At 44.4% G+C, this 26,836-nt stretch overlaps 3 protein-coding genes across 5 annotated transcripts; 2 read left to right on the top strand and 1 right to left on the bottom strand.

The window, feature by feature from the left end:
• Positions 1 to 208: 208 nt before the first annotated feature.
• LOC116783019 (transcription initiation factor TFIID subunit 13-like) lies at positions 209 to 2,820 on the top strand. Its single transcript, XM_032680222.1, has 4 exons — positions 209 to 533; positions 663 to 741; positions 1,236 to 1,333; positions 2,167 to 2,820. The coding sequence occupies exons 1-4, from the start codon at positions 315 to 317 to the stop codon at positions 2,335 to 2,337; spliced, it is 567 nt and encodes a 188-aa protein (XP_032536113.1). The 5' UTR covers positions 209 to 314; the 3' UTR covers positions 2,338 to 2,820.
• On the bottom strand, positions 2,806 to 9,397 carry LOC116783012 (nucleolus and neural progenitor protein-like). Of its 3 annotated transcripts, XM_032680206.1 has the most exons (9): positions 8,953 to 9,103; positions 8,655 to 8,809; positions 7,978 to 8,054; positions 7,739 to 7,870; positions 7,314 to 7,391; positions 6,077 to 6,438; positions 5,317 to 5,378; positions 4,672 to 4,922; positions 2,806 to 4,220 (listed from the first exon to the last, which is right to left on the bottom strand). In XM_032680206.1, exons 1-9 carry the CDS (start codon positions 9,098 to 9,100, stop codon positions 3,818 to 3,820), a joined length of 1,668 nt encoding a protein of 555 aa, XP_032536097.1. In that variant the 5' UTR covers positions 9,101 to 9,103; the 3' UTR covers positions 2,806 to 3,817. The 3 variants fall into 3 exon arrangements, with proteins under 3 accessions (XP_032536097.1, XP_032536099.1, XP_032536098.1); XM_032680208.1 differs by lacking the exons at positions 8,655 to 8,809; positions 8,953 to 9,103 and adding an exon at positions 9,278 to 9,397 and having other exon boundaries at positions 2,808 to 4,220; XM_032680207.1 differs by lacking the exon at positions 8,655 to 8,809 and having other exon boundaries at positions 2,808 to 4,220; positions 8,953 to 9,066.
• On the top strand, positions 9,099 to 26,730 carry LOC116782527 (protein spire homolog 1-like). The gene is given in 20 exon segments (XM_032679279.1): positions 9,099 to 9,255; positions 11,493 to 11,524; positions 11,958 to 12,122; positions 12,891 to 13,016; positions 13,288 to 13,353; positions 16,215 to 16,380; positions 18,476 to 18,531; positions 18,996 to 19,047; positions 19,050 to 19,122; positions 19,523 to 19,619; positions 19,621 to 19,662; positions 20,428 to 20,453; positions 21,251 to 21,327; positions 21,878 to 22,023; positions 23,171 to 23,302; positions 24,625 to 24,689; positions 25,533 to 25,560; positions 25,967 to 26,057; positions 26,060 to 26,108; positions 26,618 to 26,730. Coding segments are annotated over 20 exon segments (1,713 nt in total). The 3' UTR covers positions 26,685 to 26,730.
• The last annotated feature ends 106 nt before the right edge of the window (positions 26,731 to 26,836 follow it).

The raw sequence follows: 26,836 nt of genomic DNA, 5'->3' as shown, positions 1-26,836 counted from the left end.
GACACTGGAACAGGTTGCCCAGGGAGGTTGTGGATGCCTCAACCCTGGTGATGATCAAGGCCAGGTTGGATGGGGCAGGGAGGTTGGAACAAGATGATCTTTAAGGTCCCTTCCAACCCCTTAACATTCTATGATTCTATGAACGTGGGCAAGTGCGTCTTTCTCAAGGGAAGGAAAAGCCCCTGCGAACCCCGCAGGCAGACTGGGAGACCTTTTTAACATTATGGCTAACCTTCCTTCAAGCAGGGGAATGGACCAGACACCTCCCCAGTTCACTTTCAGACCACGATATCCTGATCTGACAATCCAATAATATGTCGACTACAGATATAGGGAAGGTCACCACACTTCTCCCACTAAATCCTTGGTGCCACGACTCCAACCAGCTCCCGCCCAGCCGGCAGCACCGCCCCGTGCCCGCCCCTCCACAGCTCGGCGGGCTGGGCGAGGCGGGGCCGGGCAAGGGGAAGGGGAATAGGAATCCCTTCCGGCGCAGCCCGGCAGCCATGGCCGATGAGGAGGAGGACGTGCCCGTGAGTGGCGGGAGGGGCTGCAGTTCCCGGTGGTCCCCATCCCATCCCACCCGCGGGCGGGGGTGCAGCGGGAAGGGGCTGGGTCCCGGCGGGCGCTGACCGCGGCCTCTCCCCGCTGTGCCCGTGTAGTTCGAAGAGGACGCGGAGGACGCCGGCGGGGGCCTGGACGGCGGGCAGGGCAGGAGGAAGAGGCTGTTCTCCAAAGAGCGTGAGTCGAGCTGGGCCGGACAGCCCAGCCCAGCCTGGTCATTGAGCTGAAACTCTGAGCAGATAGCTGTGGAGTTCCTAAACTCAATTTTCCTTAGCAAAACAGCGGCTTTCATTCTGTGCCCTGGCTGCAAGTGCAGAAAGCTGTCATGTAGACAGACCCCCCCCAAAAATACTGCTGGTGCATCCTCTGAACCGAGCTGTGCCCAAAGTCGGTTGTGTTGTAAGTCAGTGTATAGGGCTCTGCAGGCTAAATGAGTATAAAGAGCTTGTCATCAGATGTGCTTTTTTGCATGTACAGCACCTGGCTTTTGTTGGTTTCTGTTTATTTCTTGTATGTTTGCTCAAGTATTGCCCTGCCTAACAGACAAGAGTTACATTCCTGCACCACCCTGGAGCAGGAATGTGCAGGCTGGTGAACTCTTAACTAGATGTGTGCTGCTGACACTACAGAATGGATGAAAGGAGCCTCACACTGAGTGTTTCTTTGTGCAGTAAGATGCATGATGTATGGATTCGGGGACGACCAGAACCCTTACACAGAATCTGTGGACATTCTTGAGGACCTTGTAATAGAGTTTATCACAGAAATGGTAAGTCAGCTCTAGACAGCATGGTCAAAGCATCCTCACAAGGACTTTAGTCTTCTAAATAATACCTCTGACTCAAATACTGCATTATCCCAGGCCCCAAAATCATGGTGCTAGTAGGAGAAAGCTAAACTTGGATTTTGCTTTTCCAAGGGAAAGGCAAAATTCATGCACCTTGCTCCACGTGGATTTAGAAAACTGAGGTCCTTAAGTAGCGTTTAAATTAGTATTGTAGGAGGGAAAATTCACATCTGACTTTGGGGGTCACTGTGGCATCACTCTATGTGCAGCTGACAGAAGACAAGGCTCAGCTTCGAAAATCTGTCAACTTTTTGTGTTGACCCAGTGTCTTTACGTGGATGGGAACATAGCTCTGCTGCAAAAGAAATGCATTCTGGGGCCTGAAGCCTGAAACCAGGTATTTGGATACTCTTTTAAAGTATCCAAGCATTCCCCTTTTGAAAGGTTGCCCTTGCCTTTCCTTATCAAAATACCCTACACTGTCCTCTGATAGGGTTACCTCACATTGCTTCCAAGTTGTGCCTGATCTTCAGGCTTTTTACAGGCTGGGCATCATACTTGTAATCTAGCTTTAGTTTTGATACCATTATGTGATGTATATATACAGCTGTGTGTAGGTGTAGGTGACAGGGAGCTGGGGACAGCAGAGCAACAGTAAGTCCATGGTTTTCTGGGAAGTTCTGTTGTGACTAGGATGATGGTGCCCAGATGCTGCAATTGCTTTGTTACAAAATTACAGGAAATAAAGTGGAATTGAGAACTTAAAAAAGTGGCAAAGGAACCCTGTTGACTTTCCTTTTTTTCCCCTCTGACAGACACACAAGGCCATGTCAATCGGGCGGCAGGGCCGCGTACAGGTCGAGGACATTGTCTTTCTAATTCGCAAGGACCCCCGGAAGTTTGCCAGGGTTAAAGACCTCCTTACTATGAATGAAGAACTGAAACGAGCCAGAAAGGCCTTCGATGAAGCAAACTATGGATCTTGATTCTGTGCACAAGCTGCACTGGGGCTTCATCTGGGCTGCCCAAGTAACGGCAGCTGCCCAGTAAGAAGGAAGATCGTGTGTGTTGTTTGGAGGGGTTATTCAGGATGAAGGTCACTGCTGGGATGTCTGCCCTCGCTCCCAGCCTTTTCTGAGAACTATTCAAGCAGCTGAAATGTTATCTGATTGTATGTGGTATACTTAGGTATTTTTATACCATTTTAGGAAATGAAAATTCCTGTAATGGCAGGAAGCCTGTTTGAAGTAGACCTGTGTTGTATCAGATGGCTAGACAGCTAATGATCCATGATTCTCTACAGCTATTTCAGTTATCACTGGGTACTCCTGTGAGAGGAAACCCAGAAAATGGATCTTGGTTATCTGGACACAGGCTGGACACAGCCTTCAAGCCCAAACTACTCTAAAAGTTCTGCTTTTTGCTCTGTATATGCTCTTTGAATAAAACATTTTAAGTTTGTGCCTACTCCTCATAACTAAACTTACACTGATCGATTCACACAAGATGCACAATAGAGGGGTTTTTACACTTAACAGGCTAGGAAGGTTATTTTAATTTTTGTCCTGGTGGGCACAGCTCTTTTATTTTTTACCGCTCTTAAGCCTAAGAAATTGAACTTAGCCCATTCCTGATTTACTTCCACTTACAACCTTTCCTTATCCCTGTTAAGCAGGTGCTCTCTACCAAACCAGATTCCTGTTCTTTGTTCTGAGAATTTTTTTCCTTAATATTTCCTGGTGATCCTGCTCATGGGAATTACTTACAAGCAAAAGCCTGGCAGAAACTACCAGGCCAGTTGCTTGTTCTAACACTATGGAATACCTGTACCTTACACTGCCAAGCAGACAAAAATTGCACTTATATTAAAAAGATTTTTGGACAGTGAGAAACATGTTCATCAGTCAGGAGTTTACTGTTGCAGGCCAGACTGTGCTTTCCCCTATTTCTGGAAAAACAGTAGGTTCAGCTAACTCCTCATTTCAGGACAAAAGCAACAAATGCTAAAACAGCAATACTACTGCATGTCAAGGCTGTCCCCTCTACAAGCAGCACAGAAAGAAGGGTGTACGACTTGGAAAAGTGTTTGCAAGTCTTTTATCCTAAGCAGCAGTAAGTGATCAGCTGCAGCCTTCTGCTGTGAATGGTAACTAACTGCACTGTGGATTTGACAGCAGCACTTAACATGTGGTCGAGCAATACAGAAGGGTCACTGAGTGAGAGTAACAAAGTCGCTGCTCCTGGACAAGGCCAGGTAAAAGGATGAAGACTATTCAGCTGTTTGGAACACCCTTAAAATATAAAAAAACCACCCATTAAAAATAGCTGTTTTACAAAAACAAAAAAACGGTTGCTACTTTCTTAGCAGAATTCAGAATTTGAGTTACTGAGACACCATTAGAGTTCAGATGGTTTTACTTTAAAAAAAAAAATAAAATAATTGAAATTACTTCCTTCAATCCAGGGTCAGACACCTATTGCTGCAAAAATAGAATCAATATCCATGTTCTCAGTAGATTCTTTCCACACAGGGCCGGGGCTTCCTTCAAGCAGCAGCTGCTTAGGGGTCCCTGCTGTGCTTAGTCTGACACGGGCTGTATCAGCATCAGAACGTTCTTCTTGACTCAGAGGTCCATCCTGGTAGGCGGGGAGGATGAGTGATGCACTTGTCTCACAGACCCCAGAAAGTTCAGAAGGCTTTTGCTGAACAGTCTTCAGAGCTCTCTTCAAGCGTGCAGACGATTTGATCCTCCTTGGACAGAGCCATGTCCCGAGGTACCGCCTTGGCCACACCCTTGGTGTGTGTTGGGACCCATACAGGAGGTATTTACGGACAGATGTTTTGACACAGCGCAGTTTTTTCTTCAAGCTTAAAAGGAGGAAGGTGCACAAAACATAACTTTATCAGATACTGAAGTGTTACTTCATTTGGAGTTTGGAGAGATTTGGTTATTAGCCTTTATCATTTCCTTTGTCATACCAAGGAAACATAACAGCACCTTCTATATAGCACTACTATAATAGTACCCAGGGCAATCTGAAGAAAGACAACCCATGCATCATACAACTGTTACCATTAAACATGCAGATGATTGAAGTTGCATTTGTTATGTATTTATGCATTTGTTAGCCTTTTAGATCCTTTCACAAGTGACTGATGCTAAACAGAATGCTCATGTCAGAGCATCAAGTAACCTGAACTAGTGATCCCGAGTTTAAAAAGAACGGCTTAGACCACTGTGTTTCACTATACTGTAGTAATATATGTATTAAAATGTGAAGTGTTACATCCAGAAATCCCACACCCATGCAAAAACTACCTGCATCCTTGAGCTTCCACGTGGTGCAGCCGTTTGGTTTTCAACAACTTGTTACGCAGAAAATAAGCTTCTGATTTGAGTTTATTGTTTTTGCACCACAGAATAGCTTTCCTGAGTGCCTCTGACAGCTCCCCAAACGATGCAGCTGTTTGGACCATCTGTACAAGAGATTCAGTATGCTGTGACTTTGCTACACGAGAGGAAGGTGGTGCCAACTTTGCTTTAAAAGGTGTTGATGCCATGTTTATACCCTGAAACAATAACAGAAATATTAGTCTTTTAAAAAGATTATGTGCCTGGTCCTTTCTGGTGGAGGGGAGCAGAGTACTGAAGATTTTGTGAGAACATTCCTTATTTCCCAAGAAGAAAGAGAAAGAGCACTCTTGTTTTGTGGAATACAAAAAGAAGACAATTAGAATTTGTATTCCTGTCTACTACTGAGCTCTCTGGTCAGTTCACTTGACAAACCAAGAAATGCTCAAATTCCTAAGCAGAAATGAGTAGTGATTTTCTGTGCAAAGCTTCCACAATAACTTGGGTTCTCAGACAAGCAAAAATAAGGCAGGGAAAGGGGACGTTTTCAATCAGGGATATTGTGTTAGGGTCTGTAAAACTTAAAAATGTGTAAAAAAATACCCTACAAACCTCTTGTGCTGGATGTCTGGATGGCTTAAGCAAGCTCTTCACATCAATCCCAAGGTGCTTCCCTACAGAGAGAGAGGAGATTTCCCATTACAATGTTGAGATAGTTTTATGTCTTTGCACAGAGATGCTGCAGTGTTTTGCCACGCTGAGCTCTCAGCAGGTTCACACCTGTACTCAGCATTTTCAGGCAGCTCAAGGGGACTACACTCATCTTGCATTGCAGCTGGCAAGGGATGAAGAGGATGCAGAGATTTACAGATGGCTACAAAGAACTTAATGGGTAAAAGCTTCACACAAACACCTGGATGCCTGCAGTCACTGGCCATAGCCCCGAGTACAGAGAAAGTCTTGGGCACAGTCCAGAACCAGCAAGCACAGGATACCTGCATCCTGTACTTATAGCCTTGCCTACTCTTGTATGGAATGCAGACAGTGTTCTTAGCTTCTCACTATCCTTATCTATGCAGAAGGAGGAAAGTAAAGATAACTATTTTCAGGACCTGGATACTGCATTCATTATCTGCTTCTCTCCAGGCTGTATCCTCTTTAAAACAAACCCTCCAAAAAAATCACAATGCTGACATTATCCACAGCTTTATAAAGGCAAGGTACATGCAGCATTCTCTTCTCCCAAGGACAGGAGAGGGGAGCTTGTACTAGAACCACACTCTGTGGTAGAAGTGCTTGGCTCTGTTGGACAGAAGCTGTGGTCAGTCTCTGAGATGTCAGAAACCATTTGCACTGTGGCACAAGGCTTTACCTCTGCTGGCTCTGGGCACCAGAACTGTCTCTCCAATATCCATGGGGCGTGGGATGCTATGGTTTGTCACATCAGTTGTACAGGTTACAAAATTTCTCTTTTTTCCAACCTCTGATACTGCCTCTGCCATTGTTGGGAAGAGCTTCTTCAGCCAGCTGGTAGATTTTTTTGTTGTAAGCATTTTAGCCTTTTGCTTCTTCACCTCAGAAGATAGGTTAATTCCAAGGAAGTTACTGATATCGGAAGGGAAGGTAAACCCCTTGATATAAGGCATCTGTTGGGTCTCAGATACCAGCTGAAGTGTTGTTGACAAGACGTCATACAAGGACATGAGGGTCTGCAATACACACCTGTACTGAATCCTGAAGAGAGAAAAGACAAAAAGGTATGGAGTCTTCTCTAAGAAAACGTTATGCCCACTGAACAGCTACCTTAATCTCAAACAGAAGAGATTCCAAGCTGCCCTTTCCCTGTTTTCCCTCAGTGCAAGCTTAGCTTTTTACACTCCATCACCCTGCTTTCCTTAAATCTGAGCCTTAAGGAACCATTAAGGATTAGAATGTAGGAGTGACTTGACTAGTAAATTCCCAATCAGGAGCCCCTCTGCTTCCCTAGAGTTTTGCAGAGTGCCACACCTGGGACTCATCAGGTTCTCGGGTCGCATCCAAATCATTTGCCATGAGGTATTCCCCCAAAAGCACTCTGTACCAACTCAGGCTGATGCCATACAATTGCCTGCTCTATGTTTCCTGGAGAGACAGATTTCTTGTGCCAAAGAACATTTTACTGAGTTCTTCTACACAATGATGTTATTTTCCTGTACTGAGAGAGACCAGAAAACCAATTTCCCTGGAAAACTCAGCAGTGTTATAGAACAGGTTTATCCCAGCCTTTCCCTTTCAGCAGGAGGCAGGACTTACTGCTTGCTGCACAGAGTACCAGGTGTCAGTGTTTGTGTCAGGCTGGCACTAACACTGTGATTTCATTAGTGCTACATAAAGTTTGCTATGAGCCAAGAACAAAGCCTTCCATAACAGCATGTAAGAAGTCTCTCTCCAGTTGTACAACTCTTCAGGTGCTACAATCAAGTCCAAAAGAATGGAGGGACATCCTCTCCTCCTCCTCCTCCTCCCAACTGAATAAAGCTCACTTAGCAGCAAGGCCTAACTACAAGCCCTTATCCCTGACAGGCACATCAAACAGACAGACAACAAACAACAACTTTGAAGACACAAACCATAGCCGGCTCAACAGCCCCAAAGCCACCGTGTTCAGAAGTATGAATTCCTTCGAGCAGAGATGTTTAATGGACAAGCTGAAGATTACAGCAGTTAAGGATAAAAAAGTAAACAGCATGTAATGAGACTTGTTGAACACACCAACTAGAGGCAATTCGCAAGGCGATACCCTGTAATAATTTGGGAGATGAGTATCCAAATTTTGAATTGCTCAAGGCCAGAACAGCAGCCAGCCAACAGCCTGAGGTTCCTACATAATAACTTGAAAATAAGGTGTTTGGCTATCAAATAAGCTTCAAGTTGCACATATGAATTGCACAGTTGAGTCCATTAGCAATACAGGGCCTCCAGCAGACCTAGGTTTGGATGTCACGAGGTGCTACTAGTGAACTGTAAGAATATTTTTATGATGAAAAAAGGATACAGAAAAGTTTTACTGCAACAGTCCAAGAGACGCAGTATGAGCTTGCAGCCTCCCAATACCTTCAGAGCCACTGTTTCCAGCATGGGCTGGCTGGGAACCAAGCACTCTGCATGGGCTTCAGATGTATCTTTCCTACGTTAATACAAGGATGAGAAGATGGTTACGATCTAGCAGCCCCCTCCTTTAGCTCTGCAGATTGAGTTAATGGATAGTATAAAATATAGGATCATGACACTTACTTAGGAATCAGTTCTACCAGAGTTTCAAGGCAGCCCACCAAATTCATTTTCCATAGGCGCTTCAAACATTGTTCTACCTAGAAAAAAAGAAAACTCTTTTGACTGGTATTTTGAGAGACTGGCAGTGCCTTGGTCTAAGAACCATCACTATGTTAAACGACACCTTCCCTTTACCAGTTTAGCAGCACAAACAGCAGGTTTGTGTTATGAAATGTTCTGGGATATTCCTGTATCTGCCCTTCATCACTCTACTGTAAAAATGGAATTAAGAGAAGGACTGCAGTAGGTCATGGTTAATTGGTGCAGCATGGTTTCCCCTGCTGTATACAATTACCTTTGGTTTTCTGTCAAGAACGAAAACACATGAACAAATCAACAAGGTAAGCACCATTCCTGCTCTGTTTCAAAACAATTATTTGAAGGTACTGACAATCCCTTTCCTGGAAAATCGGTAAGAAGTTTACTTTTCATGCTAAACCAGAAAGTACCTAATAAAGCAGCTTAGGACTATTCTTCCCCCCTCCCACTATTACAATTAATTGAGAACGAAGCCTCTGTATTACTCCTGCATTCAAAGGTATGTAACTGTAGCGCCTTCAGGTCTCAGCGTGAGCACAAGACACCACATATGCGTGGAAAAGTGAAAATGGCACTGGCCGCACAGAGCGGTCGCTCACCTGCTGCAGGGCGAGGTAGGGGCGGTGCCGGAGCAGCCTGCTGTGGAACGCGTAGAGCAGGGCGCGCACGACGCGTCCCTCGGCGGCCAGGCCGGGCCCCGACAGCCGCCTCCCGGCCGTGTCGCACCGCCGCCGCAGCACCGACAGCCGTCCCACTGTGGGGGGGGAGCCGGACACGGCCTCAGCGCCCGCCGTCACCCCGGCCCCCCGCGCCCCCGGCCCCCACCGCCCGCCCGCCCGCAAGCGCCCGGCAGCGCCTTCAAACGCCCCCCAGCCCCTCTCGGTACAGCGCCGGGACCTGCGGGGTGTTCGGCCGCCAGCGCCACCGTGGCGCTGCTCGTGGGCCAGGGCACGTCCAGCCGGTTCCACGGCGCGTCCAGCCCGCTGCACGGCACATCCCGCCGGTCCCACGGCAGCACAGCCCACGCCGCCCTGGGCGCCGCCATGTTCCCGCCGCGCACGGCCTGGGCGGGACCATCCCAGCAGGGCCGGGGGAGGGCCGCGGGCTGGACCAAGTCACGCCGCGGGGGCGAGGCAGAGCCCGGGGCCTGGCAGTGGTGCGCTGCGTTTCCAAATGTCGTAAGCGAGAAGAGGAATAAATGTAAATTATGAGTGTTACTCACACTTTCCAAACCTCGCAATTCTTCAGTGTCAGCCTCGGGGGCTGGGGCTGTCGGTAGCCAGCGCAGCAGCCGCTGAGCTCCTCCGTGATGCGTTGCCCGAGAGCCCGGGGGTGACCCCAGTCACGGGCCCTGCAACTGCGCCCTCCCCTGTGACACACACACCCCTTAAAGTGCAAAAAAATCTGGGAGATCGGCTTCACACCAGTAGCAATTCCTATCTGGATGAGAGGATACAGCCTTAAGCTGTGTCAGGGGAGGTTTAGGTTGGACATAATGAGGAATTTTTTCACAAAAAGGGTGAATAGACATTGCAATAGGCTGCCCACGGAGGTGGTGGAATCACAGACCCTGGAGGTGTTTAAGGAAAGACTGGACATGGCACTTAGTGCCACAGTCTAGTAGACTTGGTGCTGGTCAGTCAAAGGTTGGACTTGATGATCTCAGAGGTCTTTTCCAACCCAACTGATTGTGTGATTCTGTGATACCAACACTCTGAGCAAGGACAGGCCTTGCTGCCCATACCCCAGGTGCCCACCTGGCCATCCTGGTCCCTGCATGCATTTGTCCCAGCTCCTGGGATTTGCCATGGCAGGGACAAAGGGCCAAGGCCAGGCAGAAGTGGGGCCTGTGGTGAATGCAGGTGTCCCATGGAATTGATTGCTGACATTTATTAGTGTTGTTAGAATAGTTTCCTACCAAATGGATTGAATTTTTGTGGTCTTCAATGAGTTCTCCTCCCCCAAGTATAAGACATTGTTTCCTGCCTCTTTCCCTTTCTGCCTGTAGTTGAAATTTCCTAACTGCTAACACTGGTATTCAAATTAAAATATTTGTTGGGAACAATGGAGCTAAATTGGGCACAATTTTTTGTATAGTCTTATCTTCTCTTGATTCCATTTTGTTGTATACTTTCTATTCTCTTTTAAGGAATCTTGTACAAATACAGATTAAAGTGATGTCCTTTTAAAAAGATAGAGCAAAGATTGGCATTAATGGTTGCACCTGTAGGGAAGAGAGATAAGAGCAAACCAAGAGGCAGAACTGACAAAAGGCTGCTGTGAGCGCTTGCCTGGCCTGGAAAGAGGAGTGTTAAGCTTCCTAGACTAAGAGTGAAGGTGAAAGTAAAAATGGAATCTCTGAAGTGTGAGCAGAGGATCACAAAGGTCTCTCTAGCTGAGCTTCTGAGGTGTTTTGAACATCCTATAAGTGAGGAGCAAGCCTGGGCTATCTGCTTTCAGTGTTGCTGTAAAATGGAGCAGTTGGCTCAGGAGCTGAGCCCATCACTCCATTCTGTATTCATAAAAGGTTGTGGGAGTGTCTTGATCCATGCTGATGGTACTGCTTCCTTCAAGGTCTACCACAAATCTGGTAAGAACATAGGTAGCTGCAGATGCCAAGGGTTGTTCCTTTAACAGGCTGAAATGGGACAAAGTAGGGAAATTTTCTTTTCCTCTGTTTTTTTTTGGTTTGGTTTGGTTTGGTTTTTTTCCCCTCTCCTCTCTCTGTATATTGTCATGAAGCTATTCTCCTGCCTATACTTTATTTCAGAGGACTGTAGATGAACGGTAATACAGATATATGACCTACTAATTTCTCTAGTTGTGCTCTATCGAGTCATTTGGTTCTAGGAAATAGCTGGGATAAAAGCTTTTCACCACTTACTTTATTTGAAATAAATAATCTGAAGCTTTATTATATGTCCTGCTCTGTTCATCTTCCAACCTTCATCTTCTTACCTTTGTTATGGTAACTTTCCCAATGGATTTATGATTGCAGTTTCCCTTTTTCTGTCACTGTGTGTAGCCAGCAAGTGGCAACAAGTCTGTGTTATGTACGGCTTGGTGGGGCTGCTGCAGAGGACAGTGCTAGGCTAACTCTTCAGGGATTAGAGTGGATCATTAACAATAAAGACAAAGATCCCATGCCTTCCTTATGGTTAGATATCAATTAGCAGACAACAACAAAAAAAGGGGGGGGAAACCTGCAGCAGCCATTAGTTTGGGGCTAATGCTTACAGTAAGAAGAGCATCCCATGTTGCTTTCTAGCAACATAGGATTTCCCCAAATATAGACCTACTTTCCCCAAGTGGGACTGACTTTAGTCAGAGGAGTTAGAATTCCTTGTCAAAAATTCTTCCTGTTTCCCTCTCTTGAAAGGGGTTCTAAATGCCTAAGCAGTTTTCTTTCTCCCCCAACCCTCTTTTTTCCCTTTCAGATATTGGCAGCATTCAGCATTCAGAGGACAAGGTAAGCTTGTAGCTTTACCTTCATTATGTGTGCAGATAGAATCCTGCTATAGTAAAGGCCAGCTCAGGAGATATAGATGTCTTTGGAAACTATCAAGGTGCTTAAATTTGCTGTGCCCTGTGACTATTTCCCCTACAACCTGGAAAAGAAAGCAAAATGCTCAGACTGAACTCAAGGAAAGCAATGGGACTGGGAAACAATGTGCACAGATGCTGTCTACTGTGCCCAGAGTCTTGTTGTCTTAATAACAATAACTTAGGGGTGCTAGTTCAGGCCATATAAAATCTTACAACAACTTAAATGGGGAGTATCTCTCATCCTGAGAGATGTGCTCAGCCCTCAGGGGCAGATGAGGGTACATGCATGGCTGGGAATTGAGAGCTGTGACATTCTCCAGTTTGTGCTGCATTGCTTCCTTGGTCTGTGTCTGCAGCTGTTGGAATACTTGGGAGTGGTGATCTATGAAGCCCTGGACTGGGGAATTGACAGCCAGCTGGAGCGACAACTGAGTGGTCCTTTGGAGAAATTGCTGTGCCTCATGTTGAAACTGGATGATGAGCCAATGAAACCAGAAGTCACCCTGCAGGATGTTATCAAGGTTTCCTTATTCCCACTTAGTAAATGTAGCAACTTTAGAGGAGCTGATGGAACGGTGCAGTTAACCAAGGGGCAAGACAATTTCTGGGTAAAAGCTGGGTAGATTGTTGGAGAACATAGAGGGAGCATGTGGCTTTCCCATCAGAGGGAAAAGGCAATACCATCTTAGGTACTTGCAGGTGCCCATGGAAAAGAATTAAGAAGGAAGACTACACATGGCTCTCACACAGCTGTGTCTACAAAGTCCTTCTGTACATAGTCTCCAAATTCAATACCCAGAAGACTATGGATATTGAAAAAAAAAGTCACTTGTCTGTAGTATTCAGTTTCTGCAAAGGCTGGAATTTCAATGGCTCAACTCAAACAGGTATTTGCCCTCAAACAGAATTTAAAGGTATGAGAAACTTCCCATCCCTCTGTCTGATCTGGGCAGGGGAAAAGAACAGGGTTAAGTGACTCCACCTGCTGTGGGTTTTTGTGCTTTGTTGGCACTGCAGGCTTCCCCTTTCAGGTACTTATTTTAAAGCACACTCTATGGAAGACAATATACATAAATTATGCAGTTACTTACATTATCATACATATAAGATTGGACATTTTGCTTCTTTGTTCCTCTATATCTGCAATAGAAAAATAATATAAAGGGGCTATGAGGAAGATGATTTTTAACCATGGATTGAGGAAACTGAATCTTGCTTTATTCCATCCTCCCATGGTAGTTTTTTTTTTTCATTTCAAGATCTCTTTTAAATAGCTGCAATTCTTTCAGGCCTGTGAGGAGCACTTGCCCAGGCCTTCTGAGGCTACCAGACATTATGAAATGACCTGTAGGAATCTGTTTGCTGAATATATGGAACTTCAAAAGCTTGTGACCATCATCCAAACCTCCAAAGAGGTACATTTGGGATCACCCCTTAGCTGCTATTCCCTCCACCTTCACAGACCCACCAGGTTCTAAAGTAACCTTCCCACTGCACTGAAAGTGGAGCATGTAGATGAAGGTCTGTTTTCACAATGGGAATGGCTTCTGTCTCTGCACCTTTTTTACTTATTATAGCATTTAAAAGTTTAGGTGTTTGGGGTTTGTAGGCTTTTCAGATAAACATTAGTAATTTATATTGGATAGATACTGAACAGTGCAATGACCTCATGTGCTTGCTTCTCAGCGACTGAGAAAAATGGATGTGGAAGATTTGGTGGAAAATCCCATTCAAAAGAAGAAAAACTGTGGCGTAAGGGATTTAATTTCTTCATTATGGGCATGGGTTTTTTTCTTCAGCCTTAGCTCTCTGAGGCTTCCCACTGATTCTTCTATGAAAAGTAGAGATTGAATATATTAAACTGCTTAGGTTTTTTCAGGAGCTTAAGTAGTTAACGACTTGTCTGCAAAACAAGCTGGGGAGTGAACTTGAAGTTAAACTATTTCATATGTCAACCTCACGTGGACATTTATTCTACACAAATATTGTCTTTGTGGTCCAACTTAAACCACTTCTAAAAATGAAGTTGGAGGCAGTCTTTGGAGTAAGTGTCCACAAGCAATTACTCAGGCTGTTTCTTTCTGCAGCTGAGCCCCAAACTCCAGCTCTTGGCGGGAACTGACACCTGCCAAAAGCAATCTGTTCCTTTCTTGTAGCTGGACTGAAAAATCCCAGAAAACTGTTCTGTTATTGGTAGTACTGGGATGGACTATTTCACTTTTACTTTGTGGGGTCTATGTTGGTTCAGGACTGGCAGGGACTGAAGGCCAGTAGTGCTGTCCATCTTTATGGCAGCTCCAGCAGCTCAAAGGGGTGAAGGGGGATGAGGCTGGAGATGTCACTTATACATTGGGCTCACTGCCTTTCTGGTCTTTGCATTCTGTCCTCCCATAGATCTTGGACTGTATGTTTGGGGCAGAGAAAGCAACTTAGTCTGTTCTTTTCAAGGCCCTGCAAAGTCAGAGCTCAATCAGAAACAAATAGCTCTTCCTTCAGGCTGGAGCTCTGCCCAGCATAAACAAATGCACTGTAGTCTGGAGTCTGTGGAGGCAAACAGCAAGCCCCAAGAGACTTGTGGACTCGCTCCCTTTGTCTAAATAGCACTTGCTTTGAAGCATGCTCAAACTATTCATATGAAAATGTTTGTGAAATGTGTGTTTGGGCATATTCTCAATTTTGTGATCTATTAAAATAAACTGGCAAGCTATCTCAAACCACAAACTCATCAACTGCTATAGCTCTTTTCTGCAGGGAATACATGAATAAATACAAGGGCTCTGCTGTGTGGCCTGAAGGCCAGTGTATTTGGCCTCTGCTCCTTCAGGAGACGTGAATTCTGAAAGCTGGATGCCTGTTGCAAATCCTCTGTCTCTAGTTTTCAAGTCCCTAAGCACCAGTTGATTGCATTGCTCTGAAAAACTCTTGAGTTTAAAATAACCAGGGTGCTAACTTCACTGGGATCCCACAGATCAGAGCTGATGCCTTGAGTGGTGCTAAGAAGCTAATGCTCTCTGTGGGCCACACTTTTTTTGTTGACTGCTACAAAACAGGTCTTCTGAAATGCAGACCACAGCCTGACAGCATGCAGGGTTGTACAGTTTCAGCAGAGCTTATCTGTACACGTTACAAGTTGATATTCACCTTGAAATCTAAGCAGATGAGACCTGCTAGAAACACAGCTGTCTTACTGCTCATCTGTTGAACTTAATGCAATGGATTTATGGTGTTGTAGCATTTTTGTGTTGTATTGCACAGGTGTGGGAAGTTTAGGTGGTATTTAACACTACATGGGATGGCCCAAGTAGAATAATTGCAATGATCCAGTCAGTAGGGAAAGAAAAGTATGACTGATGATGATGTCACCAACATCTGAAAAATGTTTGGGTGTGCAAGTTGCTCTGAAATGGACAGCTGAAGACAATTCTTGTCCCAAAACTCATGTGGCAATATTACAGTACAGAAGTCTCTCTTCAGGTCATGTTTTTCAGTCAAGTGCTATAACTATATGAAATACAACTCTATAAAAAGTAAAAAAAAAAAAAAGTGCTATTTCAAAACTCTCTAGTACTGATGGGTTTGCCCAGAGACTTTTGTGTGTTCTCCCACACAGTATTAAATATAGCCTAGGAGATAGGGCTTGTATGTGGTCACTCTTTGATAATTCTAGTTCTCTGGAGTTGAGGTATGACTGTACCAAAGCCAGGCTAAAACAATCCAACAAAAAAATCTCTCTCCTTGAAGGCAGCCATCAGTCAGAGCTTGTATAAGACTCTTCTGATATTGCACCAAGATATCTGAAGGGATAAGTTGAGAGAAGATGCTGTAAGTGGAAAAGGGAGAGAAGTCTAAGTCAGAAACTTTGTTTTGGAGGCAGTTTTCTGAAATGTTTTGCTTCCCTTTCACTGTTTATAATACAATCACTTGTTCTTACTTAATTTGCCATTGGGATCCAGATAAGCTGTTGATTTAGCACTTCCATTACAATGTTGTCTAAACATGTTATTGAGTTGATTATTTTTTTATCCTGTTTTTGTTGGGTTATACTGCATGCCTGAGCATCCTCAGATACTAATACAGGGAGAGGATGAGCAGATGTCAGTTTTTAGCTTGTGTCTCCAGGCTGAGACTGCTAATGTATGCTTCTGTGAAGTATGAGATCCCTTGTTTGTGGACACTTCAACCCTTGTTTTCTGAAAATTTAGAGGATTTTAATGGTGAGATTTGGGATTTCATTCGCAGTGTTTCCTAGGATTCAATAATGTGAAAACACTGGCACCTGGAGTGCTTGCAGAAAGAAAATGTGTCTTGCTACCTGGCAGCAAAAGCTGTGTTTTGCTGAAGTACATTCATAAAGTTAATGACAAAATTTGGGAATGAGCCTGGTGAGCCAGCTCTTGGTTTCCTCATTGTAAATTAATCTCTGCAAAGAGAAGCAATTCTCTGCTCTGGTACTGTACCCTGCTCTGAAAGTAAGTAGAAGCAGGTATTAAGGACACAACTGTGCATTTCTGAATAACTTCAGTTTCTAAGTGTGCCCTGTTATGTGGAGGGAGGGGATGCTGCTCAGTGTGTTCTAGCCAGCTATTGACTTGGCCCTTCCTGGTTTCTCCGAGGCATCCCTGTGGCCCAGTGTCATCAGTGAACTGCAGGCTGGCGTGAGGCTGCACAAGGCCAGCGAGCGACCACAGCGTTGTGTGCTTCCAAAAGAACGGATCCGCTCTCCCTTTGAATTGCTTTTGGATGATATTCAGCACAAGAGGTACACCCTACGGAAGGTGAGTGACTTGGAAAACATCTGCTCTACTTCATGTCTAAGCAGTGTGTGTTGAGACGTCTTCTCCAAAAGCTTGTCTTTCTCAAGGGCACTTTGAAGTCCAGAAGTGTCTGGGTATCCCTCTCAGTTGCAACTCAACATTAGATCACCCTGTTTTTCTACCCAAGTGCTTCATTTCCAGTAATTTTTTAAGTCAGCAGTAGTCACAGTTTCATGAAGCTGAATAGTAAACCTCTTCTCCCTCCAGGGGTCAGCCACTCCTTTCCCTGGAGCAGTTATGCTGCCCCGCACACAACAGTTTCATGGAACAGATTCTTGCCTGCTTCTGCTTTCCACCTTGGACACTCATGTCCTTCCAGGCTCCTTAAGCTGAGCTATGCTTGGCAGCATCTCTTACTAGTTTCCTCGCCTTCCCAGATGCTCCAGATGTTCCGGGTGTATGCAAAAAGCAGTTTTGAGACAATCCTTTGCTCAGTCTCAGGCAGAGGCCTCTAGGCAGTGTACTTGAGCTACTGCAGGAGTTTAGTCAGGGTAAAAAAAGTTAAGGCCCTCCCAGGGCCAGATCCTGTTCTGACTCAAGTGGCAGTGACTTCCAACTTCACCACTTGGTTGGTGAAGATGACCAGATACAAGAATGTCTGGGGTGTCTCTAAAGGCTTGAGATACTCTTTGCTTGCTGCAGCTTGATCTGGGAATGATGAGCAGATCTAAAACATTGGCATAAGGCTTTGTGGCATTGGCATGCTTTGCAAACAGACGTCTTGGGCAGAAGATGAGACACAACTCTTCTTGTAATAAACCCAGTATTACAAAAAGTGAAAACTTTGCCTACCACACTAGACATCAGCTTTTTTTCCTCTTTGTTTGTGCTGCTGGAGTGCAGCAGGTTTATAAGCTTCAGCTAAACCATGCACCTCCCTAAAGCCCCAGCTCTTGCTTGGCTTGACTGTGGTTCCAGCCTCCAGGTAAGGCTATGTCATTTCTTTGGAGATAATATCTTTATTGATATATAAATGAATAGTAGTATAAAGGAGACAGTGCATCATAACTATTTGTGTTCCTTGCAATGTACTGTATATCAGTGCACTGTGCAGTACAGAACCATAACTCAAGGTGGCAGGATGATCTGGGACTTGATTTTCTCTTTTTTCTTCTTTTAAAAAACAAAACAAAACCAACAAAACCCCCCACACTTTTCTTTTTGAGGAGAAGCACAAATATGTTTGAAGAGTAGTAGACAGAAATGCTCAAAGAAAGCAGAGTGCACGGGTCTTTGTGAAGGCTCTTAAACTAGGATTTTCCCCATCTGCAAAGCTATTTTAAAGCTTCTCTAGCAAACAGTGGTCTAATTTGCAAATGAATGAAAGCACAGCTAGTGTGGGAAGCTGTAGTGTTGTTCTACCTGCACTCTCACATGTTCTGAAGTTGTACACACAGGCACCATAAACCTCAAAATAACAATACGTGAACAAGGCAGCTAAAGACATGTGTGTACAATTGACTTTTTTGTCAGTTCTCCCCTATGCAGCTAGCACAGCGCTTGATGCCTCACATGAATATCTGTCCTGCAATTCTATCTTGCTATTGTTCCTAGTTTATGTAGGGCTGTAAGCCAGTCTCTGAGACTCTAGCTTACGCATACAGCTGCCCTGCTGCTGCAGTTTTTGTTGCAGTTCTGTTAACCCGTTCAATTGCTCTCCTCCCTGGAGCTGAGTTCTCACTGACGAACAGGATGTGACGATGGTGCTTATCAGGATCACTCCTGACATCAAAATCTGAATACAGTGTTTTCCAGCATCTTCATGAGCAGTTCATGAGCTGCTAGGGCTGGAAGCCTCTAAGGGCTGTGCAGCACTTCTGATTACCTCTAGCTTACCATTGGCAAATCTGTCTCCACTGAGAACCCACATAAGTAAATCTCATCATTCTACACTTCCCAACTCATTTTTTTTATGCCATCCCCACCTCCCCCATTGCCAAATCCTGGATTGCACTGTTCAGTGTGCCACTGAATGGCAGGGTGTACCAGGAGGAAGGAACTATCGTAGAAAAAACCCTATTTCTTAAGCATCGTTTTTCCTCTTTCAGGTGATCGTTGAGCAAAAAACAAGGACCCCAAAGTTGATGTAGCTGCTCCCAAGCCTCATCTAAAGCTGGTAGGTGACCTGGTGCTGCATCTGATGATAGCAAAAAAAGGTAATTCTGGGGTGACAGTACAGCTTCAAGGAACATAGAGGTAATACCTTAGCTACTGGTTTGTGTTTGGGAGGGGATATATTAACTTCTGAGCAGATCCTCCTGCCAAAACTGGGACCTAGGAAAATGGGAGTTGACATCTTCACAGGAGAAGATGGTCAGTCTCCTTACTTCTTCCACTGCTTCTTTCATTTGGAACATTTTGTGGTCCTGAAAGAACTTCTGAAGTTCTCAATTTCAAATTTGAGAGTCACCAAAGTATTCTGCTATGCCCAGTGCTGGAGGGTGTCTCACATGCAGGGCCCAGTGCCCTCTTGAGTGACAGGCACTTGTAAACAATGCCATTGCTGATGGATTTTTTCTGTCACCACTGGTCTCCTTGCTCTATGCAGTGGCTCTTTGTGGTGCTGTGCTTTGCCTGCAGGTGTTGGAGAGGCAGCTGAAAGAGTGTGTGCCATGTGAGACCAGCTGGCATGAACGGTCATGGTAGAAATAAAACAACCACAGAAGCTTCAGTCAGCAGCAGCACAGGAAAAAGGGAGCAGGCCAAAGGTACCTGCTCCAAAATAGTGGCTGGCCTTTGAAATGAAAGCCCATTTATTTTTTCAAGAACATTTATAATGCAAAGGGGGTGGCAATGCAAATTTTGTGTTAGAGGTGGTTTGGCATAAGAATAGTTATTTCTAGAAAATCTGTCTGTGGCTTATTAAGACTCAAAAGATGGTTCAACTTACCCATTTTTTTATGGATGTTCAAAATTGTCCACTAAGTGAGAGGGCAGAATTTGACCATCACCTAACACTAAAAGTTTATGTAACTATCATGAAAAAGTCTGGCCTAATCTCACATTCTGATTTATGGGTATCAAATTTGTAATTTTCTTGTCCCAGCACAATATGTCATTTAGTTAGTCTGTGGTGTATGGGGGTTTTTGTTCTCCCTCTCCCCTGCAGAAATGCTTTTGACACCAAATACAGCCTTGAACTCTCCAAGTGACAGTTTTTTAACTCTCCAAGATGCCAGTACTGAGTTTAAAGATGTCAGCACTAAAAACACAGCAGCTGGGACCAGGAGTTCAGGTAAGGCTTTAAGTGAAAGGTTTGTGGAGAGGCATTAGATCTGCAAACAACACTAGCCTGGAAGGCCAGGTACAAATCCTAGGTGTATGGAAATCTTGTGTCAAAAGTGAACAAATGTGGTACTGTTGGGTCATTGAAGTTCTTTTCTCTACAGAAGCACATATCATATTCAGACAGTTCTCTTTGTGGCATGACTGCAGGTCTATAGGTACAGCGTATAGGATCCCTTCTCTCTGACCAGTGCTAGGACCTGAGGAACTGGCCTGAAGTTGTGTCAGTGGAGGTTTAGGTTAGATAATAGGAAAATGTTTTTCACCCAGAGGGTGGTTGGTCACTGGAACAGGCTCCCCAGAGAAGTGGTCACAGCACCAAGCCTGACAGAGTTCAAGAAGTGTTTGGACAAGAGTGTAATTCTTGGGATGGGTCCTGTGCTGGTCTAAGAGTTGGACTTTTCTTGTGGGTACCTTTCAGCTCAGGATAGTCTATGATTCTATAGAACCAAGGCCTGCTCTGGTCTCTTAAAACTAGATCCTGCAGAAGTTGTAATATGCATGGGAATCTGGCCATCTTACAGTGAGGCATTTAATGCTAGGGGTATTGATGTATTTTGGTTTCACATGGTATGTGAGCTCATGGAAGGAAAACTTAATTATTTTTAAGAAGCAACTTGATTGGTGAATTCCCACTCTTCTGTCTGTGGAGTTATTTTGGGAGCACCACTCCTTAATAAACCAAGATGTCTTTGGGTTCTTTTACTCCTGGCTCAATCATGAAAAGCTTGACTTACTCGGTTCTGGGATTCAGTCTGAGCATATTCAGAAATTCTGTGGAACAGAATTTAAGCCCTAAAACATCATGTCTAGCACAGATGCTCTGGCATACAAACAGGAATCTGTTTTCTGTAAATATTTCTGTCTGAAATGCAGTTGCTTAACTGACGAAAGCGGATATGAATTAATAAAAGCAGAAAATCCCAACTATATTTGCCCCCATCTGTGCTACTTGGAGGAATGTTCAGCATACAAGAACCCTGTAGTTGATGTATTACTGCTAAACTAGAAGGACCTTCATATGGAGACTAATATAATCAAATTTGTTTTCTGCTTTCTAGAGAAGGTAGAAACATGCTGTTGAGATACAGCACTGGGTTTGAGTTGGGTTAGCGAGTTGGGTTGGTCATAGTCTCTTGAACTGTTCTCCAATGTTGCTGTGTGTCAGCTGGAGCCAAGATATGGTTCCAATGTACTCCATGGGTTGCTTAGGGAAGATTTTGCAAAGTTGGTTCCTGAACCGATGAAACTTTCATATAGTATCCCATTGAACTTGGGAGAGAGAGAGCAGATGAATTGGAAATTTCACGAACTTGGCTGGAGCTTCCTGATTGTGGAGTGCAGAGGAGGGTTAACTTTATATTCCAAGAAGTAATAGAAAGTTCCTAAATGTACTCCATTGATTTCTTTCTTTGCTTCACTTTCGAGTGGAGCCCTGAACATTTCTGCTCAGTCCTGGGTATCCTGGTTTTGTTTAGCAGCAGTACTTCTGCTGAAGTGGGCTTAGTGTCTTGCTTGCAGCTTATGACATCCTGTCCTCTGATCTACAGGAAACCACTTCCCAAGCTGCCTGACAGCGCCTGCCTTTCCTCCAGCAGGTCATCGCTAGTATCCTACAACAGCACAGGTCAGTGTACTTCCAGCTGCATGTCCAAACCAGGTGACAAAGTACAGTCAGTGGCCTGCTGAGTTCCCAAAGCCTTAGGTTGGGCTCACTGTACACTTTCTTTTCACTCTGATCACTTGGAGTTACTTTACAAGAAGAGCTCCAACACTAAGTAATGAGTCTGGGGAGGTGCCCTTAGAAAACCATTTCTCTGCAGTTGACTAAAGCCTGTGAAGTTCCTGCAGCTTCAAAACAATGATACCATGTCCCCAAAGGCCTAACTGGAATTTGCAGTAAAAGCTAAATGAATGTTTTGAATATTGAAGTAGAAAGTGCACCACTTGATTTCATTAAACTAAGTGGTGTTAATGAAGCCTCATCACTGCCTACTGACAAGCATAATTACTGTAACCTCTGCTTTTTGTGATCTGAGCAGATGGGGTGAAGGAGGAGAGACCTAAGCCTTGCAACCTTCAGAGGGCAGTGTAGTGCTCTTGAGTGTTTTTTGGGGTGAATACTTAAAAGCTGCCAGTTAGTTTTCTGCACCCTAAAACTCTCTCTTCCTATCCAGGTCTCACTGCAAATTCCCTGTGTCCCCCATGTCCACCCACACTAGGAGACATCAAACCCAAGAGTTTCCTGAATACTGGCCAACAGCCGCCTCCTTACAGAAGAAGGTCCAAATCTTTAGAGACAGGCCTTCAAAGCAAGGAACTTGTAAGTCCAACATGTGAGCAAGCAGCCCTGGTCTGATAGATCTTGTAATGACTAGAGTTTGCACCTTGATCCTCATGTAAGCGCTAAGCATGCTCTGTGGTTTTTATCTTGGGACATGTTGTATACTGATCTGAAATGGGTATATTGTTCTCTCACTGGAGACAGCTTATGAGGGGACTGGATGCTGCAGTGTCCTTGCAGTGCCTTCCCAGTTTGAATGATATGAAATAGTTGTTTCTCATACAAGAAGAAAAAATACCTCTGTATTACTTGAAAATGTCCATCAAGACTTCCTCAAGCAGACTGTAGTTGACAGTAGGACTGTCCTGCTTTCTCCATCTCCCCTCATTCTTTCTAGATTCTGATATGTTCACAAGTGTCCCTCAAGCTGCAGTAAAGGGATCAAGCAGTTGACAAACTGTAGATAGCACAGCATTGGTGACTTCTAAATAATCATGTATGCAGTACTGAAGTCATCAGGCTCTGCATGATGGTAGTGAGAGAAATGCTGGGGTTTGTGTGCTTCTGTGCAACTTTCTGAATTATGGCCTTGTCCTGTTTTGCCCTGACAAGGTGTGCTGTGCCCTTGCACAGCATCTCTCTCTGCCTGACCTTGGCAAGTCTCTAAACTGACCTGAGGACTCTGAGACCTCTTTGTTTAGCAGTGGGCTGGGGGATGCAGGTGGGTTGGGTTCCCCAGGTCTCTCCTGGTAGACCACCAAACTATAGTTGCCATGTGTGTGGGGCCAGTGATTCCTGGGAAAGAGAAGGCAAGACAGTGCTGTGCTGTGGAAAGGGATCTTGTACTCAGGAGGGGCCAGGGTGGCATCTGTTCTGTGGTCTGTTCCAAAGGGTAAAATTCCCCGAAGACTGGCTCTGGAGGTGGTATTAGCTGCTGTGGGGACCAATGGATCTGCTTCCTTTATGAGGTGTCAGGAACCTGCTTGAAAACTATAGCAATCACTAAACCCCCTGTAGTTTTCTCCACTAGCATCATCAAACAGTCAACTGATATTCCCCATCACAGGCAAAACTGGGTTTTGGAGACAAATGCTCCTCAGCCTTTGGGACCCAGTTTTGAGGATAACCTCCCCAAATAGCTGCTTTCTTCAGCTTTCTCCAATGCTTAACTTCTGCCTTTCAACAGGACTGTCTCTCTCCTACCAAGTGGCCATCACCAACCATTGCTGAGCTGATTGGAACCAGATATTCAGAGATGGTGCTGAAAGGGCAAGACTTCTTCCAAAGAGGTGGTGATGGTGTCTTTCTAAGAGCAAAGGTATGTTTCCTCTTCTTCTCTTTGTGCTATCCTTGGTTTTTCAAAAGCTATCTGGTTTCATAACCCTCAGTGCTGAACTGCTGAGGTGCCCTTTGCCTCAACTTATCCTGTTCATAACAGCTGATCTGAGTTTGGCCCTAGGCTGGAAACAGTTTTTAGTACTTGTGCAGTGATGGCTTTTAATCCAGTTTAAACTCTGTAAATTGCTTAGAAAGTAACCCAGCCTTTGCTTTTTACTTCTTGTCTGTGATTTCCATGCTAGGAGAGCTGACTGCTGTGACTGTTGGTGAGTTCTGAAATCCTGAAGTAAATAGTTGGGATTTGGTACTGCTAAAGAGTGAAACTGAGGCTCCCACACCCGAGTTGACCTAACGCAAACCACCTTGCTGAGCGGACTCAAAGGTCAGGGAGATGAGAGGGGCAGAGAATGACCTGCAGCACAGGACTGTTGGCTGTTCACATTTCTTGACTACTGCCTTACTCACTGAGTCTCCTTTAGAGGGGGTGTTGCAGCCCTTCAGAACAGATGTCCTGAGTACAAGCCCTTTGCAACACAGATGTGAGGAAGTCTGTGCTACTGGGCTTATGGGTCAGCTTCTTGCCCTCATTTATTTAGCAGTACAGACAGAGTCAAAGGGTTCTACTAGCAAAGCTATGCTACTTCACAGTCTGTCTGATGCTCCTGAGACTGAATTCTTGTTTTTATCTCACCTTACCGACCTTGCTTTAACTTGCCTGTTCTATGCGTATTCAAAAATGGCTCTTATCCCCTTTGTGTTCTTGCTGCTGAAGTTTTTTTAGCTTTCTCAAGCTCTATTTCTCAAGATAATATCACTTCTGACTGCCAGCTGTGTATGAATGTGCTCTTTTTTATAAAGTTCAAGCGACTCATCAGCTTCCTTATGACTCATTTTTTGCTTCAGGATTGAATTCAAATTTGCCCTGATTTAATCTCTTTGGGATTGCTGCAGTCTACCTCAAAGAATGTCTCTCTTCTTCCCTCTCTCTTAACTAGCTACTGTTACACTCTTACACAATACAGCTATTGTTTGCTCCAGAGCCTTTTTTTAAACTCCTGTTGTCTGGCAGCTGCCCCAAACCTCTGCATCATAAAAACACTGGCCTACAAGTAAGAATTTTTTTTTGCCTTTTTAGCTTTTAATTCCTGTGTCTTTGCTATCCTTTATTCGACCTCTGTTATTGTATATGGATCTAAAGCCTTTAGAAGGTTGGTTTATATGCTTGCTCTTTGACAGGCAGTGGATACTGTTGGTACAAAGATATTTCCCTTTTGCATTCACAAATAACTTTCCTTTCCACAGATCTGTTTCAGCTGCCATAAGCAGATGTTTCTTAAGTGGCCTTACAACTGTTACCTCTGCAGCAGGTGAGCTGGTACAAAAGGGGTGAATGAGGAGGGAGAAAAGAGTGAAAGAATAGTGCTGAAAATACCCAGTATTCAAAGACTTGTAGTACTGGATAGGAACAGGTTGCTGAGCCCTTCAGTTTTGTCGTACTGCACAAGCCAGGCTGAAGTGTCTACAGCTGCAGAGGATGTGGAAAAATTTGTCTCTGAAGTCGTATCTCAGTTTTAATTCTTAGTATTAAGCTAGCAATAACCAAATTTACTGTGCCAGTATTAAATTCAATTTCTCTGAGATCACTCTGAATTTTGCTCTAAAGATTGGATTTAACTTCAGACAAGGGCTTGAACAGGTTCTGGGAAAGGGTCTTCACCAGAATCTTCTCTTGAGGACTGAAAAGGAGAACTCCAGATCTTGTGACTGGGGAAGGAGTTGGACCTACTTGTATCCGCTTAGTTGTCAGAAACTTTCTGTTCATGGAAGAGGGAGAGAGATACTTCAGGCTCATTAAGGCTCACTTAAATCTATTTGAAGCAGGGGTGAAGCACTGAATTGATTACAAGCAGCAAGTAAACAACCACTGGAAATTGAGCAACTGTCTGGTGGTAGTGCTGGGTGAATTTTAATGAGGATTTGCAGAGAAAGCCTTGAAGCTATGGATGCTGACACATTTCAGATGAATTAAACAACCATAAATAGGAGAGCTGGCAAACTGAATGGGGGAGTTCTAAGCTTGCTTACTTTGCCATCAAGGAATTCTGCCACAATCACAAATTCTGACTTACTTGGGAAAGTCACCTTTAGCTGCCATATTAGTATCTGCTGAGCTTTACTCAAATGATAATGCTGGGAACTTTTTCTTTCAGTGTTGTCTGCTGTGACTGCTGCATCAAGGCAAGTCTAGTCTGTACAACAGCATATGGGTTTTTTACATTTTCTGTTTTCCCAATGCCTCACCTAGTCATAGGAAGCTTTCCTTCATCCCACTGATACCTCAAATCTTCCCTCTACCTTGTTTCTAAGAAAACAGAAGAGGGAACATTATGAGGTGCAAAAGCAGCAAGGGTGCTGCAGGCATCTCTTGTCATACTCAGCTAAAACAACTCTGGTGCCTCTTTCATCCTGTGTAAAGTGGTTGGGATTACACTGTGATCTATTTATACAAGGGTCAGAAAGTTCAATGCATTAACGTCTACCTTTTAAGTGCACTAATAAATCAATTGCATGCCATGCAAATTCTCCTGCTAAGCAGGAGGATGTGTTTCCCTGGGAACTCAGGTGACTTGCGTTGTGATTCTAGATGTCGATGCCCTTCAGAACGTGTGTACATCTTCCACTTCACTTCCTAAAACTTTTGAGACTCTCCAGAAAGGATGACCCAGCTACTGAAGAGCGAAGAGCTCAGAGTTGCTACATGAAATAGAGCACGGGCAGTATTTTGGGTAAGCTGGGACAGGGATGTTCTGGTTTTACCTTGAAAGATGTTACCAGTTACTATGCAAATCTACAAACATGCAGACAGCAGTATGTAGTAGTAGGTTGGTCAGCTGAATGTTCTGCTGAATGACTGATTTAGTCCCTGGTCTAACTGGTGTATAGTTCTCTGGAAGTATTGTGGATTTTAGATGACCAAAAGGGAGGATGTGAAGGTGCTCTGAAGTAGATTTTCCTGTCTAACTGTTAGGTTTTGGATGTGGATTTAGAAGTGTCCACAGTAGCCCAGACATGGAAAGTCCTTTGCAATAGTTTCAACTGTATGAGGATTTCCAGACTGCATTACATTCTATCCCCCACAGTTGGAGGTCTGTCACTACAACCCAGGCGTAGCCCCTTTATACCTACAAATCAAATATGCTAATTGTCTTAAGCATAACTGACTGAAGAGTAATGCCACAAATGGTTTCTCATTTTCCCTCCACACATATAGACACCCTTTCTTTTTTGTCCCCAGAAAACGAACTATTCCAAAGAGAGCTTTTGATAGTTCTGAGTGGAAAAGACAGACCATGTGTGTATAAGTGCAATATCTAAGACTGAAAACATACATTATCTCTTCTCTATGTTCTCGTCTTCCCAAAACAGTTAAGTGGAGGAACTGGTGTCTTTTTTTTTTTTTCCTTTCTTCTCTGAAACCATTCTTCAGTGTAGCCAGAATAAAGTCACAGCAGTA

Source organism: Chiroxiphia lanceolata, chromosome 2 (assembly GCF_009829145.1).
Source record: "Chiroxiphia lanceolata isolate bChiLan1 chromosome 2, bChiLan1.pri, whole genome shotgun sequence".
In the NCBI taxonomy this organism is placed as follows: domain Eukaryota; kingdom Metazoa; phylum Chordata; class Aves; order Passeriformes; family Pipridae; genus Chiroxiphia; species Chiroxiphia lanceolata.
The sequence above is the reverse complement of the archived record's forward strand: the minus strand, read 5'-3'. Positions and strand labels throughout refer to the sequence as shown.

What these genes read in the sequence shown, in the direction of transcription:
- LOC116783019 (XM_032680222.1), top strand. Translation starts at nt 315, where the DNA reads ATGTCGACTACAGATATAGGGAAGGTCACCACACTTCTCCCACTAAAT. An exon ending in ATGAGGAGGAGGACGTGCCC is followed by an intron (nt 534 to 662) that starts GTGAGTGGCGGG and finishes GTGCCCGTGTAG; the next exon opens with TTCGAAGAGGACGCGGAGGA. An exon ending in GAGGCTGTTCTCCAAAGAGC is followed by an intron (nt 742 to 1,235) that starts GTGAGTCGAGCT and finishes TTCTTTGTGCAG; the next exon opens with TAAGATGCATGATGTATGGA.
- LOC116783012 (XM_032680206.1), bottom strand. Translation starts at nt 9,100, where the DNA reads ATGGCGGCGCCCAGGGCGGCGTGGGCTGTGCTGCCGTGGGACCGGCGG. An exon ending in GGTGCCCAGAGCCAGCAGAG is followed by an intron (nt 5,379 to 6,076) that starts GTAAAGCCTTGT and finishes CTCTCTCTGTAG; the next exon opens with GGAAGCACCTTGGGATTGAT. An exon ending in GTGGAAGCTCAAGGATGCAG is followed by an intron (nt 4,221 to 4,671) that starts GTAGTTTTTGCA and finishes CCTCCTTTTAAG; the next exon opens with CTTGAAGAAAAAACTGCGCT.